Genomic DNA, 14,058 nt, shown 5'->3' with positions numbered 1-14,058 from the left:
GATGTGTATCAACTTATATATATATATGTGTGTGTGTGTATGTGTATGTACATACACATACACACACATATGTATCTTAGAAAATTGGCGTAATGTAAGCATGGTATAAATATCAGCCATCACTATTGTTATTATTTTTCTCAGTAAGATTATAAATGCTGCTCCAGCCTATCAAAAAAGATCACATCTATCTAATTTTTTTTTTTAACCTAACACGAAATCATGGCTAGTTGGGTGACTTTTTAAAAATTGCCATTTGCTAACCAGTCAGTCCAAAAATTAATTCACTGTGTAATTCACTATGAATTACACTGTTATTTGTCTTTAAGTTGTAGAAATTAGTTTCATTTCTCACTATGTTTAATTGTGATTGGATCATTGTAGACTTTTTTTCTGTCTTTTTTTTTGTGGTTTAAAAATTTAAATTTGTTATGGAAACAAGCTTTTCAGTTGACCAATGATTAGCTAATTTCTGATAATAGAAAAGGAAACAGATTGCCCCAAGGCTGCTGTTTTCATTTCCTCATGGGAAGAAGAAGCATAGCAGAGAAGAAAGGCAAACTCAAGGCATTGAACCTCTGCTACCATGGGGAACTGGGTTGTGAATGAGGGCATCTCCATCTTTGTCATTGTAAGTACCAATAAGAAAGAAATTACAAATTCTCTAACTTGTCTATGTTCTCTTGAAAATGAAAATAGAGCAAAGCTTTATTTCATTCATTTGAGAAATTGTGTTGAAACTTATTTATGTGAACATGCATCCATCTGATGGATATAGAATGAGTCCATTCTTCCAGATTTACTCATGGAAGGAATGTATCTAGGGGCTCACTTTGCCTAGTTTATTTCTGGGATTTTTTAGAAGTACTAAATTAGCCAGCATTTCACAGTGGGAGTAGAAGACATTTCATGATGACGATCCCTGAATATGAATTGGTTACAATGTTTACTTAGAAGCAAGTTTTTCTATTTTTTATGTACTTATACCACCTAAAAATGGGCAATTGAAACTTTATACAGTTTTCCAAATAACAAATACAAGATTGGCTGATGTACGGGAAATTGGCCTGTATTTTCAGTAATTACACCAAAAATAATTGAATTTTTCAATTTTCTCTTTTTAAGAAGTATCTTCTTTCTTCTGAGGTAAACTTTAGTTATTTATGAAGTTTTTTTTTTTTCTAAGTCAAGGAAAAGGAATTGAAGTAAACTATCTAGATGTATGTGTATAATGTATGTATGATATATATTACACAGTTATATATAAATTAATATAATCTATCATGAGAAACAACTTTTAAGTAAAGATATGGCGATTTTTCTAATAGACATGTTGATTTCTTTAGTTTTTAACATAACACGTATTAACTATTATTTTAAGGTGGTGGTCTCAGCAAAGCAATCACAGATGGTTGGGAAGATAGAAATATGATTTATAAGTAGCTTTTCCAGTAGCCAATGAAAGTATTATCCAGATTTTTTAAAAGGACACCTATGAATGAAATTTTTGAAAGAATTGTCATTAAGTAAATATGACTTTTTTAGCTGGAGAGGTAGAAACAAGTGGCACAAATAAAATAAAAGCCACAATATTTTTTTCATTAAAAAATCCAAATTAACACTAACAAAATACAGAATTGTTCTGAGGACTCAAAGCTCTTAAGTTGATTTCTCATTTCTGTTTTAAGAACAGATGACTCCTATAGAAACTAAGTTCAAATTATACTTTTAGCCCTTACCACAGTTTTCCCAGGGAAATGACCTCCATCTAAATTATGCATTCATATACTTGAAAGTGAAGACACAGCTTGGAAATCAAGAGTAAACATGACAAAGTTAGGAAATGGAGAAGTGGCTTTAGCACCTTCTTCTTTGTAAAGAGAGACTATTTTCCAGCATTGAAGGACATTAAATAAACTGAAAGCTCAGTTAAGAAAAGATAGCCACTGGGGACCTGAAGGTGGAGCACCGGGCAGAGTCATTGTTGGATGCAGTCAGTGCTTGAGATGAAATCAACACTCACAGTCTAGAAGAATCTCCTTTTAATAATAATAATAATAAATCCCATGCCTCTCATCCCCTTGGGCTTCCCAAGTGGCTCTATTGGAAAAGAACCTGCCTGCCAATGAAGGAGACACAAGAGATGCAGGTTCATTCCCTGGGCTAGGAAGATCTCCTGGACGAGGACATAGCAACCCACTCCAGTACTCTTGCCTGGAGAATCACATGGACAGAAGAGCCTGGCAGGCTACGGTCCATAGGGTCACAAAAAGTCAGATACGACTGAAGCAACTTAGCATGCAGTCATCCCCTCATTGATGCTCACTTGAAGCAAAATTCATCAAGTAGAATTAAAGACTTGCCACTAACTGGGGCAAGATGCTGTGTGATGGAGGGAGATCTTCCACCTGTGAGAATTGAGAATCAAACACAGAGTCTTCCTGATGTGAGAGACAGCATAGTAACAGATTCCTTTCCCTTCAAGTCACTTGCTATCATCTATCAACCTAAGAGAAGGAGAAACAAGAAGAGATAGACAGATAATAACGGCATAGTGGCCAAGTAATAGAACAATCACAGGGGACAAGACAGAGTGGAAAGGTTACTACCAAAGTGCAGAGACACCTTTGCAGGAAAGAGCTGGTTCGAAGCTGGTTCCACCCAGCTTTGTAACCACCTTTATTGAGAGCTGTCCATGGGGAGGTCTTGACCCTGGTCTGACTCCAACCTGGTGTGAAATCTGCCTGTTGAAACTTGAAAACTTTACGCAACCATTTCTATTTGTGCAGCTGGTATGGCTGGGGATGAACGTCTTCCTTTTTGTCTGGTACTACCGGGTTTATGATATCCCAGATAAGTTCTTTTACACTCGAAAACTTCTTGGGGTAAGTATAAGTTCCATTTCCCATGGTATTGACTGGCTCCCATGTCTAATCAGAGATTCTTGTTCCTATTCCTCTTAACATTTTAAAGAAATATTCTGACCAACCCAACAGCACCATTGGCCTCAGTCCCTCCATTGCAACCCCCTGAGCAAGAGTCTTTAGGTCTTCCAGTGTGGGACAAACAAAAGGGTGGCAGAAGGTCCCAGCAGCAACCTTCCCCTCCCAAGAACTACTGTGCACCTGTTTAGCTTAAAGGAGAAATCTAATACTCACTCTGGAATAGATGGCCAGGTTGAAGAGATCCATCCAGGGTGACACAGGTAGCACAAGTGGGACTTCCTGTATTCTCTAAATCATCTGATTCCTACTACTTTTTTCATGAAAAGCCCTAGTGACATGTTATGAAATAATCTTCAGGAAATAAGCCTCTCCCTACATATGGAGCCTTTGAGGAACTTGCCCAAAGGTCACATCCGTTGACTAGACTGGCGGAGCAAAGGCCCCTGCGTTTCCTTGGGTCCACTAGCATTCTCAGTTTCCTTGAACTGCCAGAGTTCTTCTTCATAAACAAAATAATTACAATTAGGGCTGCCTCAGAGGATGTCATTTGTTACATCATGCTGAAACCACAAATTGATTACTTAATGATACTAATTATAATACGTATTATGCATCATATGCATAAATATTATAGCATATAATTATACTATGTTATTATAATTGTTGTTAATTTATTCAGGTTGATGCTTAAAAGGATGATTTCCTTTTGCATTTTCCTCCCCCCTATTTAATTGCATATATGCAGTTTCTTTAGGCATTACAAGGAACAGTTTTAATGCCAAAGCATTACACCATACCTACTTAGTTACTGTTGAGGTTAGTCTAAGTGCTAAGAAAATCTTCTTTACAAAGCCCCAGTTTCTATATTGAACTCTAATTAATGATATGCATACCAAAGTATTTAGGAGGAAGTGAACTGATGTCTGCAACTTGGAAATGCATCAAAAATAAGATGCACTGATGGATACAGAGGTAGGCAGATGAATGGATAGATTAATGGACATGTGCTAAAGCAAGCTTCATAAAATGTAAAAGGTAGAATCTGGGAAATGAATAAACAGGTATTCATTGTGAAATTATTTCAGATTTTCTTTGTGTTTGAAAATGTTCATAATAAAAATGTTGGGGTGGGGAGCAAGACCTTCAAAATAAATCCTTGGCTTTGAAGAACCTTCGTTCCCAGATAACTTGATGTCTCTGGAGTGTGGTCCTCATGTTTGCTGGGAAGCCTGGGGGTTGGGGGGCCGGAGTGAGATGGGGGGGGGTGTTCTGGGCTCACAGGAGTCACCTGCTTTTCATCCTGCCCTTTCCAGTCAGCGCTGGCCCTGGCCAGAGCCCCTGCAGCCTGCCTGAATTTCAACTGCATGCTGATTCTGCTGCCTGTCTGTCGAAATCTGCTCTCCTTCCTCAGGGGTTCCAGTGCGGTAAGAACCAACGTTTACAAAGTTTGAGTTCCTCAAAATTTCGAAGGCCATCAAGCTCAACGCCCTTTTATAGGAAAAGCAAACCAAGGGTTTATGAGAATTCCAACCACTGTATAATATTCATTATACAAGCAAGCCATGCTTGATTCTCTAGTTTATTTTTATATTATCTGTCGATGGAGCTCCCTGAGACAACCTTTTAACCTGGAACAGACATTGAAAACAAAACAAACCCCCCAAAAAAACAAAACAACCAATCTACCTATACCTCCACAATAGCAAAAAAGTACATGTACACACACACACAGATATACATAATATGACATATATATATATGTATACATATAGAAATTAATGAGACTGATGTGAAATTTGGGGATTAATCTCATAGTGTCATGTTTTTAAAAATGTTTAAGTCAGAGAAAATCTCTTTGGTGGATAATATACCAAGAAGATGGGAACAATGAGCCATGAGTCACTGTGCAATGAATGTGACAGGTGTTTGGTCCATGGAATTGAGGAGTTCAGAGCTTTCTAAATGCCCCAGGCTCCTTCACCCTCGCTTCAACAGTCTACTGAACCCCTAATATACTATGCTGGAATAAAAAAAGATTATGTAGGAAGGACTTTTGTAATCTGTAAAATGGTATACAAATTTCTTATTGTTATACAAAGATGAGAAGCAAGGAACTTGGAATCTACATACATACTCAAATATTATACAAAGCAAAATGTGATGGGTCCCACAAAATGTTACAAAGAAGGAGCTACAGGGAATCAAGCAAAGGCAAAGGAAATTGTATCAGGTGGTGCAGGGGATGAAAAAAGAATTCTTAGAGAAGGTGGCATCAGATATGGGCATAAAGGATAAAAATAAGCCTGTAGAAGATATAAAGCACAGGAAATGGTGAAGAAATCATATTGAAAGTCCTGTGTGATCATGACTTATGGCTTCTCTTTGGCAGTGTTGGCCATTCCTGACCACACCACAGAGGGTAGCTCTTCCAAACTTAGGGACTGATGCCTGGGAGGACCCATTCCACTGCTCATTAGTGACTAGTTGCCTCTGTTTGGGGGCTTCCCTGCTGGCTCAGTGGTAAAGAACCTGCCTGCAATGCAGGAGACCCAGGTTCAATCCCTGAGTCAGGAAGATTCTCTGGATTAGGAAATGGCAACCCACTCCAGTATTCTTGCCTGGAAAATCCCACGGACAGAGGAGCCTGGTGAGCTACAGTTCATGGGGTTGCAAAGAGTTGGACATGACTTAGCACGCATGCAGCCTCTGTTTTTCCTTTTAATAAAATGTTCCTTTTATATTAAATAGCTTTTTAAAAAATTACCTATTAAATAGAAGTCATTTATAGTGGAGAGAAGCAAGCAATCTACTTTGATGAGAGTGAAGGATTTTAAATGGTAGATACCTGAGGTCAAGTTGGAGCTTTGCTAGTAAACTTGGATCTGAAATGTATAGCTTAGGTGTTAATCTTAATTGATAATCAGTGACTCTGTGGGGGAAGGAAAGTGATCTAAACTGTCAATAACAATTAGAACTTGCCTTGAACTCTACCTCGCTTTTCCTTAGTCTTACTAAATTCACATTGATCCTAAGGAGATTTTTTTTTTTAAGAACAATACAACACTTGATTTACAAATATAGGGTTAACAAGCCATAACTAACACATTGATCACAAGGATTTCTAAAATAATCTTCTCAACCTAAGAAACCACAGAGGTAGAACTCCATTTGATGGAAAAGTTTTCTTTTTTATTGAACTATAATTGATTTACAGTGTTGTGTTAATCTACACTGTATACCAAAGTGACCAAGTTATACATATATATACATTCTCCTTTATATTCTCTTCCATTCTAGTTTATCACAGGACACTGACTATAGTTCCCTGCTCTCTACAGTAGGACCTTGTTGTTCATCCATTCTAAATGTAATGATTTACGTCTGCTAGTACCGAACTCCATCCCTCCCCAACACTCCTCCCTTTTGGCAACTGCATGTCTGTTCTCTATTTCTGCAATTCCATTTCTGTTTGTAGATAGCTTCATTTGTGTCATATTTTAGATTCCACATATATGGGGTTTTTCTTTCTCTTTCTGACTTCTTTCACTTAGGATGATGATCTCTAGGTGCATCTAGGTGCATCTAGGTGCTGCATTTCGTTCTTTTTATGGCTGAATAATATTTCATTGTATATGTGTACCACATCTTCTTTATGCATTCATCTGCTGATGAACATTTATTTAGGTTGTTTCCATGTCTCAGCTACTGTAAACAAATGCTGCTGTGAACATAGGGGTACATATCTTTTTGAATTATAGTTTTGTCTGGATATATGCCAAGGAGTGGATTTGCTGGATCATATGGCAATTGAAAAGTTTTCTTGAAGGGCGGCCTGTAAAGTACAACATCTGGACATTTTCTAAATGAAGTTCAAGGACTGTAGCTGTTTTATTCTCCCCCAATACCTCCTGTTCAAATAGTTTCTATTTAGAGGAAGTAAACCCTGAGAAACAGGCAGTGTTTTCACCAGGACAGCCTGTTAAGAAATCCTTGTTACTCCACAGGCTCAGATTGCACTGCCATTTCGTGGCTATGATCAGCACATGTTGTAATGGCCACTTTTAGGGTTCCTGTGACCTTAAGGGAGTGAAGATTCTAATGAGGGTCTCTAAAGACAAGGGTGAAATGAGGCTGTTCTTCAAGTTGCAGAGAAGTTCAGCTCTCTAACGAGAGAGACCTGTACATCAAAGAACGCATTTTTCAAAAATGAGGAAGTCACATTCTTTTATAGATGGGGTGTGTCTTCCTTCCAGATTTCCCAACCTGAAATGTGAACTTGGCAAAGAACCTTCTTTTTTGATTAGGATTAAAATGAGTGGACATACTGTGACTCATTGGAAATGGTAACAGCTGCCACTTACTGAGTCTTCATAAAATTACCTCCATGAAATCTGCATGTCAGGCCAGTGAGGTGGGGATGAAATTCAGTGAGAGTGTTGAGGTTCCAACCCAGGTGTTTGTGCCCCCCAGAGCCTGCTCATTTTCCCACTTGCCACCTAAACTCAAAACTCTTGTGGTGCTGTTATAGCCTTAGGAAGTCCATCAAATATATGAATGTTTGGGCAGGCTTAATAACCTAACCTAGAAGTGGCAAGGATGTCATAGATTCAAGGATTTATTAGTTGGCCTTTATGAAAACTAAACAGTCACAGAACTTCAGTGTCCAATGGTCTTACTCCTTTAGAGCTGGTTTTATAATCCTTCTGGTTAGCTGGAGAAAGAAAACCCCAGGGTTGGCCTTTCCCAGGGAAGATAGGGATAAACACTCTGAGCCTGCTCTGTTGAGGGAAATGGGGAACAGTGGGATTCAGCAGACAGACGTCCCTAAAGAAACCTTAACAACCTCAGCTTGGATGGAAGTTCTAGTCTGAAGATCAGAAAGAAATAGAAATGTGAGAGAGTGAGCTCTTTTCTATAACCTTATATAGCCTGAGAGTCAGAAGCTCTCAACGTAGCCCTCTATCCAACATGTGATCCAGGGCAAGGCTCTTAGACTTCCTGTCTCATAGTCATTGTTGTTTTTTTCCTCTTTGTTGTTTTTAGCTAAAAAGCAAATGAAATAATGTGAATGTAAGAACAGATATGAATGATATTCTAAAATTGTATTAATTGACTAAGTCTGTCAACTAGTGAGTTGTCACTGAACAAATATTTGTTGAGTGCTAACTATGTGCTAGGCACGGGGACACACAGTGAGTAGAGGATAAGACATGGATGAGCCATGAGCTCAGAGAGCTTAGAGTTTTATGGAAGGGATAGAAGATAAACATGGATTTTAAAATTATAGACAGTGCTATATGAATCCAGTGGTGATCTTCATATTTATCGCACATTCTAATGCTTCCAGGTTTCTGTCAGCTTCTTTGCCTGAGTTCTGTAGAGTCAAGGCTGGCTTTGCAATTTCTCTCAAATTGCATATAGATATCTAATTCAGATTCATTTATGGCATTTGTGGTGAGACCAGGTGAACATAAAATAGAACTTTAAAGTTTCCGTAACACTCATGTTACAGAAGCTTATGTTACGCTCCATTAAATATGCACTTCTTTGTAGTTCTGTTTCTCAACTTTTTAAAATTTTTTTATGCTTGCAGTTTGAATCAAGTGTAGAAATCTGCCAAGGTGACTCAGTAATCTCGCTAGCACTTGAATGTTAGCTTACTGAGATTGAGCAAGGCTCTAGCTGACAGTAACAGAGGGCCTCCCCGTTATAAGTCAATGGAGTGGAAGTTCCCTGATGGTCCTGTAGCTAAGGCTCCATGCTCCCAATACAGGGGCCCAGGATTCAATCCCTAGTTAGGCAAGTAGATCCTGCATGCCTCTACTGAGGATCCCTCATGCCACAACTAAGACCCAGCACAGCCAAATAGATAAATATTTTTCTAAAAAAAAGAAGTCACTGGTCATTCAGTGAAGAAGCTATGGTGCATGATGGAAGCTTGGGTCATTAGTAGGTGGCTGGTGGTAATTCACAAGTGACTCAAAAGCATAAAAATGGTATCTGCATGGTAGCGAGGAAGAATAAAGCCCTGGGCAGTCACAGGCATCAAAGCCCTCCCTTCCCAACCAACCATCTCACCACCACCCCTCCTTGTCAGGAAACAATGAGGAAATTGTATCTGGAAGCCTGGTATAATCATGATATATGGCTTCTCTTTGGATGTGTTTGCCATTCCTGACCACATTATAGAGGGTGGCTAGGAAAAAAATGAGGGATTGGTGCCCTAGTAGGACCCCATTTTACTAACTCATTAGTGACTACAACTCTCTGGTTTTCCTTTTAATAAAATGTATATGGTGGTGGTTTAGTCACTAAGTCATGTCTGACTCTTACAACCCCATGGACTATAGCCCACCAGGCTCCTCTGTCCATGGGGATTCTCCAGGCAAGAATACTGGAGTGGGTTCCCATTCCCTTCTCCAGGGGATCTTCCCTACCCTGGGATCAAAGCCAGGTCTCCTGCTTGGCAGGAAGTTGTTTTTTTTTTTTTTACCACTGAGCCATCTGGGAAGCTTCAGTTTTGTTATCTGTAAAATGAAAATAGTAATATTTATCTGGTTATATTAAATGGTGTAGTGATTATGGATAAGCTGCCTGTCTCATAGAAGGCACTCAACAAAGCCTAATTGTTTTTTTCCCTTTTTCTGAAATAGTAATATTTATCTGGTTATATTAAATGGTGTAGTGATTATGGATAAGCTGCCTGTCTCATAGAAGGCACTCAACAAAGCCTAATTGTTTTTTTCCCTTTTTCTGGAATCATGCGTCTTCCTTACTAGTATTTCTGCAGTTTCAGGAATCTGCTTTCATGATCCAAACAGCCTGACCTCCCTAAATGTAACTAACTCCAAGATAGTGGAGTAAGCACAATTTTCCATATAATTCTATTTTTTCTGTAAAACCAGAATATTTTATTAAAAATAAGTAAGTCAAATATTTAATACCCCTGTATTGAAATTAAACATGTTTGCTGCTGCTGCTGCTGCTGCTGCTAAGTCGCATCAGTTATGTCCGACTCTGTGCGACCCCATAGACGGCAGCCCAACAGGTTCCTCTGGCCCTGGGATTCTCCAGGCAAGAATACTGGAGTGGGTTGCCATTTCCTTCTCCAATGCATGAAAGTGAAAATTGAAAGTGAAGTCGCTCAGTCGTGTCCGACTCTTAGCGACCCCATGGACTGTAGCCCACCAGGCTCCTCCATCCATGGGATTTTCCAGGCAAGAGTACTGGAGTGGGATGCCATTGCCTTCTCCGTAAACATGTTTAGAACCAGTTATTTATAATACCTAAGTTTTTTGTTTTGTTTTGGGGTTTTTTTTGCTTTGGTCTCCTTAAAAGTTTTCTGAATCTATATGCCAGTACATCTACCCTTGGAAACAAAGCAGCCAGAGCGAGCACTTGACCCCTTTTCAGGAAAACAAGGTTCTGATTCAACCAAAAAGCAGAATTTTTCTCTATTTTGGGCGATGACCTGAATCCAGATTGAAGCATTGAAACCCACAGCCTCTAACATATGTTCATAAGAAAACTACACTAACCAATTGGCCATAATTCCATTGTAATGCCAAGGTAATCATAAAAGGTATGAAATATCAGATTGTTGATATCTCTAGCATCAGGGAACTGGGGTTTAGACACCAGCCAACTCTGTCACTTATTAACTATGAAACCTAGGGGAAGGTAACCTCTCTATGCCTATCATATGGTGATAATAATGGTACCTCCCACATAGAATTAATATAAGAATGAAATGAGTCAATGCATGTAAAACACTTCCGCACAAGCTCTTTGTAAATACCCTTGGCTATTATTATTTTTGCTGTGATTGCTTTAATGATTTCCCTTGTTTTGTTGTCTCTATCAACATGTGCAGGTGGACACTTTTCTACCTCTCATAGTGTGTATTTCCTGGAAGGGTGCTATTCTAAAACTATTCACTTGTAGAACTGTTCATTTGTCTGTGTCCCCACTGGACCTTCAGATCTTTTGAGGGCATCCCTGTCCTTATAGAATTTCTATATCCTCTCTTTATTGAATAAATTAATCTGAACTAGAAGCTATGTAGTTAGATGCTTTCTGTCCAAATTCATATTTTATACAATTAAGCAATGAATTCCATGCGAGGCTTTTTATGTTAATAGTATGAGAACCTAAAACATTGCTTAAGCCAACCATGCTACTCATTGGCTATTTGACCTATCTGAGCCTCAGTTTTCTTATCTGTCAAATGGGTAGGATGATATAGGTTTGGTTTTGTTTGTTTGTTTGTTTTTTAGAGAATTGGTTGTAATAATTATATGAGAAAATATGTGTCTAATATCTGGCACAGAGAAAATTTTCTTGTTAACAATTACTGTTTTTCCCTTTAATCCAAAGTGCTGCTCAACAAGAATTCGGAGACAACTGGACAGGAACCTCACCTTTCATAAAATGGTGGCATGGATGATTGCACTTCACACTGGTAAGTTCATTCAGATATTTGAGATTGCAAAGAAAACTTGGAACCAGAGTTTTCCCTCTAAGATACTTTTAAAATAAGAGATCAGCCTTTGCAGGTAGGTTGAGGTATTTTTTTGAACGAGTTCTGTTAGAAAAATATTCAACACTCTTTCTGCCATCCCAACATTAGGATTTATTCCTTCAAGTCTTAAAACGTTATTCCCTAAGGCTCTTCTGATAAAATCCCAGTGCACTCTCCCTTTTCCACACTTTTTAATGTAAAAATTGTTTGTTAGTTCACATATAAGAGTTTTGTTCATTCATTTTTAAAAAAAATACTTGGTTGAACATATAGATTCATGGATTTCTTGCAGTAACCCTACAAGGACCATAGCCCATAAATTGAGAATCTAAGATAGAGATTATAAGCTAAATGTTTTATTTTTATTGTTTTTATGTATGTATATATCATAGTATTCATGTATTTATATGTGTTAAATATTTTGTTTTATTATTATAATTATTAAGAAAGTGGTGTTAGTGTAAGAAGGGATCCTTATCAAATCTCCACTACTTTATTATAGAGTCAGGAAATGGCAACCCACTCCAGTATTCTTCCTGGAAAATTCCTTGGACAGAGAAGCCTGGCAGGCTACAGTCCATGGGATCACAATGAGTCAGACATGACTGAGGGACTGAGCACCACACAGACACACACACACACACACAGGGACTGTAGCCAGAAACTCAGCTCCAAATAAAATTATGTACACCACTCACCCTCTTTGTTTCTCTTCTCTGCTCTCTTTAGCAATTCATACCATTGCACATCTATTTAATGTGGAGTGGTGTGTGAATGCCCGAGTCAACAATTCTGATCCTTATTCAATAGCACTCTCTGACATTGGAGATAAGCCTAATGAAACTTACCTCAATTTTGTTCGACAGAGAATCAAGGTAAGCCTCTAATTTCCTAATTCAGATGTTCTCTAGACTATTAAAACTGAGGATTCGATTTCAGTGAGTGAACAGTTTTACTTGATCAGAACAGCAACAATGACAAAAGTAGACCAACTATATCAGAGGGCCGGGTCTGTAGGTTCTAAGAATGTGGGCACAGAAAAAAATGCCTCCCATACTCCTGATGCTAAATGTGGAAGGTCACGAGATGTTTTCCAGTTTCTTAAACTCACCTGTAAGAACAAGTATACACGAAGCCTGGAGCAACTCAGGCTTATCCTTGACAAGGCCCAGCAGTCAAAGAAAGCCAGGAACATCGTCTAGTCAAACAAACTTGGGTTTATTACTTACTGCAGCAAAGAAACCTCACACTCTGAGGAAATCTGGGGTTTCTCAGGAGGATGTTGAGAAAGGCTTGTTGTGGGATTTGTGTCAGATGATTTGGGAGGGGTTTCAGAAAACAAGCATTTGCTCTGGGTCAGATTCAGTCCAGAATTGGGGATAGTTCCAGCATTAGGTATCTTAATAATTTTTTTTTTTAGGAGGCAGAAGAATGGGGCTAAGTCTGTAATAGGCTAAGAAGCAGCAGTCTTGCATGTGTTTGTCTTGACTGGTCTTGAATGACAAGGTCACAGAATGACCTTGTTTGATGTTGGTGTTCTATGAAACTGTTTATGTGAAATAGGGAAGCTTCTGGCTGAGGTGTTAATACCAGGTCAGCCACCAGCTGACACCCATCAGCAATGCTTTTCCTCTTCCTTGCTTACAACATCTGAGAGGTGGCCTCTGTCTGCTAATTGCTCCAGCAGCAGCCATATGGGCAATCCATAGGCAAGGATTTCTTCCTTTCCAGTAGTTGCTAGAGCCTTCTACACTCAGAGGGGAGAAGGTCAAAATCATCTTCATGTGCCCAGTGGTTGGGTAGGATAGCTAAATCAAATCACTCACTGTACACTGAATTCTAAACACATTTTCTTGTCTGTTAGATTACCAAAAAAGTCCTTTAATTTTGCAGAAATCATTATCCTCAGGCTGATATTAAAAAACATGATCTATTTAGGGACAGAATTAAACAGCATCAAATAAAATAGGAATTCTTTTCTCTGATGTCTTGGATGACTTTTCTTTTATGTATACAATGATACATAGAGGTGGCACTGCGAACATATCCAGCGAGCTGGCACTGCAGTGCTGGGCCCAGATCACTCTTCTGATGTCTGTGCTCCCCCGCCCTTCTGTGTGCTTTCATTTTCAATTGTCTGTATTTGTGTTTCTTCCTCAGAGGAAGGGGCTACTGGAGGCCCTTTGCCCACCAGCTCCAAGATCTGAAAGGGCCTAGATAGCTATCTTGCTGAGCTGATCTTAACCAATAACTGATGGGTTCGGGCCACAAAAACCCAGCTTCTTTGCCTCTAGTCAGGCTAAACACTGAGGTGTGTTTGACCCTCTGCAGTTTCCCTGCAGCATCAGGCTTAAGATTTGGCCCAAGATCACCCTCTCGGAAAGGACCCTGATGCAGGGAAAGATTCAAGGCAAAGGAAAAGGAGGCAGCAGAGGATGAGATGGTTATATAGCATCACCGACTCAATGGACATGAATTTGAGCAAACTCCGGGAGATAGTGGAAGACAGAGGAGCCTGGTGGTCTGCAGTCCATGGGACATGACTAAGCCACTGAACACCACCACCCTCTTATTTGATTTGACATGTTCCTC

The 14,058-nt window shown here is 39.1% G+C and overlaps 1 protein-coding gene across 1 annotated transcript in view; it reads left to right on the top strand.

Annotated features, from left to right (window-relative positions):
* The first annotated feature begins 518 nt into the window (after positions 1-518).
* CYBB (cytochrome b-245 beta chain) overlaps positions 519-14,058 on the top strand; it is a 32,928-nt gene continuing 19,388 nt past the window's right edge. Inside the window, exons 1-5 of the mRNA NM_174035.4 lie at positions 519-631; positions 2,790-2,885; positions 4,259-4,369; positions 11,322-11,406; positions 12,196-12,341. Of these exons, the coding sequence (NP_776460.1) occupies positions 587-631; positions 2,790-2,885; positions 4,259-4,369; positions 11,322-11,406; positions 12,196-12,341 (483 nt within the window). The 5' untranslated portion in view covers positions 519-586. The remainder of the gene's footprint in view (positions 632-2,789; positions 2,886-4,258; positions 4,370-11,321; positions 11,407-12,195; positions 12,342-14,058) is intronic.

This window comes from Bos taurus, chromosome X, assembly GCF_002263795.3.
Source record: "Bos taurus isolate L1 Dominette 01449 registration number 42190680 breed Hereford chromosome X, ARS-UCD2.0, whole genome shotgun sequence".
NCBI classification, from domain to species: domain Eukaryota; kingdom Metazoa; phylum Chordata; class Mammalia; order Artiodactyla; family Bovidae; genus Bos; species Bos taurus.
This window is presented reverse-complemented; position numbering and strand designations above follow the sequence as displayed.